Genomic DNA, 3,375 nt, shown 5'->3' on the forward strand with positions numbered 1-3,375 from the left:
TTTTATTATATGTAATAAGAATTTATTGTAGTTACAGATACTCATTCATCTTTATATATACACATACACGCACAAATAAATATTAAAAACTTATAAATAAAAGTATTTTATATAAATGTAAATAATTTTTTATTTAATATATATATTACATGGATTTTTTTTAGAATTTTTTTATATTTGTTTATTTAATACATGTACAAAATAAATTTTTTAATATTAAAAAAAAAAAATAATAATATATCACGTTTAATTTTTAACAATTCATTTTTGCATATTATAAAAAATTATTTACATTTAAAATAAAGAATAAATTATATAGAATATTTATTAATTATAAAAAATATTAAATTTGAATTTGTATTTGAAATCATAAAATTTTAACAATTGCAAATAATGATATCCATTCTATTATATTTCTAAAATATTAGTTAATATTTTTCAATATTTTATAACACATAACATAGTTTTAATTGTAATATATGATTTTTTTTAAATTATCTTATTTTTTAATCTTCTGTATTTTTAGATTTTACTTCATTTATAATTCCTTCTTCCAAAAATTTAATATACAAAGGATCTTGTTCAGCAACAACATATGAAAGTATAGCTTTCATATAATAATCTGACATTAATTCAATATTTCTTATAACAGTAGAAAGAAGATGTGCTTTTTCCACATATATACCTATGAAAAAAATTTAATCAATTAATTAATTTAATCAATTAATCAATTAATTAAATTTAATCTTGAAATAATATTTGCTTTTAAAATTATAATTTAAATTTTTTAAGACAATTATATAAATTTGAAAGAAATTCAAAATTTTTCTTTTTAATATTTATCATAAAATAAATATTTCATATTTCATAAATTATTTCATATTTTATTTTAAAGAATAAATAGTTAAAATAAAAAATAAGAAGATAAATCTTAAATTTACCTGGAGTTTCAAACATAAGATATGCAAAATGAACATGGAGATAATAATAGGATGGTTGGTAATGTAAATATATTCTAAGTTGAGAAGCAGATATATTAAACTTTTTAGCAATTACAGCAGTTCCAGTTTCTCTTATATTTTTTAATAGAGGAAGATGAAATGCATTTAATTCTCTAATAGATCGAATCTTTTGAAATGGAAGTGCTATTAATTTTAGTGTATTTGGTTGTCCATCCCATTTCAAATCATTTACTATTATAAATCCAGTTTTTTCATCTTTATCCTCATATACAATTTTATCTTGTTCTGCTTTATGTTCCAAAATATTATATATCCACTAGAAAAAAATAAAAATTTAATCCTTTAACTTAAATCTTCAATAAAAGTAATTTTCAAATTAAATTTGTATTAAATATTAAATTATTAATAATATTATAAATTGAAAACTTAATATTAAAATTATATATTTATAATTTTAATATAAAAATATTAAATAAATTTTTACTATTTTAATTAAAAATATTCTATATTTTTTACAAACGTACCTCTATAGAAAAACTAGTTGATTCTATATATGGAAGAGTAATTTTTTGATAAAGTTCATAAGTTTCATCTATAATATGAAGTTCTTTCCTTTGAAATTTTTCGATATGTTTTTCTGTTGCAGGATGTATTATTGTTGCATTTATACCTTAAATAATATAAAAATTTTCTATAATAAAAAAAGAAGAAAAAATATATTGTTAGGTTATAAATTCACTGCAATATACCATTAAATTTTTTAAGTGGAAAACACTCATAATTTCCATATATATCATTATTATAAAGTTTATGAAAAACTGTGTCTTTATTAAATAATTCTGTCATTGATTGTTCATCGTCCGAAAAATTTTGTTTTTCTAATATGATAACAGCAGAATCTTCAAATCCTTTGAAAACACCTTCTATACATATTTGTTTTCTCATGCAATTATTTTGTAATATCCTTTTTATATTGAATATAGATGAGCAGAATTCTGTTTCATGTATACTATTGACATTTTTGGATGTATTTTCTATTTGTATTTTAGCTTTTTTCGTTGGTGGACATTCATCCGCACTATTGTTAGAAGATATTTCCGCCATTGTTGATGACATTCTTTCAAACAATTCTCACTGTAACTTCAAAAATTATAAATCTAAATAAAAAATATTATAAATAAAAATTTTTTAACTATTTTTCTTTTTATTAAATTAATAACTTTCTATTTATACTATCATTTAATTAAGTAATATTCTTAGATTATATAAATAAAAAAATAAAAATCATCTAATTTTTGTTGTTTATTCATAATGTTTAAATGCATTATTGTTTATATTTATTATATATATTGTAAAAATAATTTATTGTAATTATGTTTAATTCATATGTAAATTCAATTCGCCAATAGTATAAATATATATATATTTATACTTATATATATATATATGATATATCTACGGGATCCACAGATTGAGTACAACTGTTATATATGTGTACATATATAGATTTTAGATATAAACGAGATCTAAACACGGTGGCGAAGATCCAAAGCAGAAACTTTATCTTTTGGTAACCTTCGTAAGATTATTAAAGACGAACATTAGAAACGATCTACTACGTGAGCTAAGAGGTTAATAACGATGCTACAAGTAGATGATAGAAAGGTAAAACATCTATTCATTTCCTTTCCCTTTCATTTTATCCTTAAATATTAATTCGTACTAAAAAATCATAAATTTTTGTTATAATTTAATCTTAATATTTTTATATTTTTTCTTGTATATTAAGTACTTTCAGATTATGCGTAATAAATAATGTATTTTTGGTATTTTTATGTGTAAAAAATTATTTTTATACATATTGAGGTTATGTATTTTTTTAATCATTATGAATTATTATTTATGTGATTCAATTATTCTTTTCATTTTTTATATAAGATTATAATGGAATTATATTATTTTTCAAATATCAAATTTATTACGATTTTCTTTGATTATGAATAAAATAAAATCTAAATTATTTAAATCGTAATATCGTCAGAATTGTAAATATAAATGCAAATTAATAGAAATTAATAATTTATTTATAAATATATTTCTCTTATAAAATAGAATAGAATAGATAATTATCTATGATTATCACAAATTATATCATAACGAAATCTAAAATTAAAAGCTAAATACATAATTTCAATATTGTGCAAAATAATTTATATTTGTTATAATTATTTAATAAATTAAAATATAATTAAACATTATAATAACATTATAAAAATTATATAAATATTTTTGTTATATTGAAATAAAATATATCAAATGTAGTTCTTATACTCTTCACAGCATTATACATCGTAAGTTATAAAAATAAAAACATTAAAAATAAAAATTTCTAAAAAATAAAAACTAAAAAGAT

At 17.9% G+C, this 3,375-nt stretch overlaps 2 protein-coding genes across 6 annotated transcripts in view; one reads left to right on the plus strand and one right to left on the minus strand.

Annotated features, from left to right (window-relative positions):
- LOC102677144 (UTP--glucose-1-phosphate uridylyltransferase) overlaps positions 1–3,375 on the plus strand; it is a 23,152-nt gene that overhangs the window by 9,666 nt on the left and 10,111 nt on the right. The window contains exon 1 of one of the 2 annotated variants that reach the window (XM_006608635.2): positions 2,436–2,627. The exons of the other annotated variant lie outside the window; for it this stretch is intronic. Coding sequence (XP_006608698.1) covers positions 2,604–2,627 — 24 coding nt within the window. The 5' untranslated portion in view covers positions 2,436–2,603. Of the gene's footprint in view, positions 1–2,435; positions 2,628–3,375 lie in introns of those variants that run through there. 2 annotated transcript variants of the gene reach the window in all.
- Positions 503–2,618, minus strand: LOC102677547 (m7GpppX diphosphatase). Of its 4 annotated transcripts, none has more exons than XM_006608639.2 (5): positions 2,418–2,618; positions 1,712–2,096; positions 1,487–1,632; positions 942–1,278; positions 503–685 (listed from the first exon to the last, which is right to left on the minus strand). In XM_006608639.2, exons 2-5 carry the CDS (start codon positions 2,076–2,078, stop codon positions 507–509), a joined length of 1,029 nt encoding a protein of 342 aa, XP_006608702.1. In that variant the 5' UTR covers positions 2,079–2,096; positions 2,418–2,618; the 3' UTR covers positions 503–506. The 4 variants fall into 4 exon arrangements, with proteins under 4 accessions (XP_006608702.1, XP_006608703.1, XP_006608700.1 ...); XM_006608640.2 differs by having other exon boundaries at positions 2,422–2,562; XM_006608637.2 differs by having other exon boundaries at positions 1,712–2,102; positions 2,422–2,562.

Source organism: Apis dorsata, unplaced genomic scaffold (genome assembly GCF_000469605.1).
Source record: "Apis dorsata unplaced genomic scaffold, Apis dorsata 1.3 scaffold_41, whole genome shotgun sequence".
NCBI lineage: Eukaryota > Metazoa > Arthropoda > Insecta > Hymenoptera > Apidae > Apis > Apis dorsata.

What these genes read in the sequence shown, in the direction of transcription:
- LOC102677547 (XM_006608639.2), bottom strand. Translation starts at nt 2,078, where the DNA reads ATGTCATCAACAATGGCGGAAATATCTTCTAACAATAGTGCGGATGAA. An exon ending in TCCACTTAAAAAATTTAATG is followed by an intron (nt 1,633 to 1,711) that starts GTATATTGCAGT and finishes ATATTATTTAAG; the next exon opens with GTATAAATGCAACAATAATA. An exon ending in TCTTATGTTTGAAACTCCAG is followed by an intron (nt 686 to 941) that starts GTAAATTTAAGA and finishes TTTTTTTCATAG; the next exon opens with GTATATATGTGGAAAAAGCA.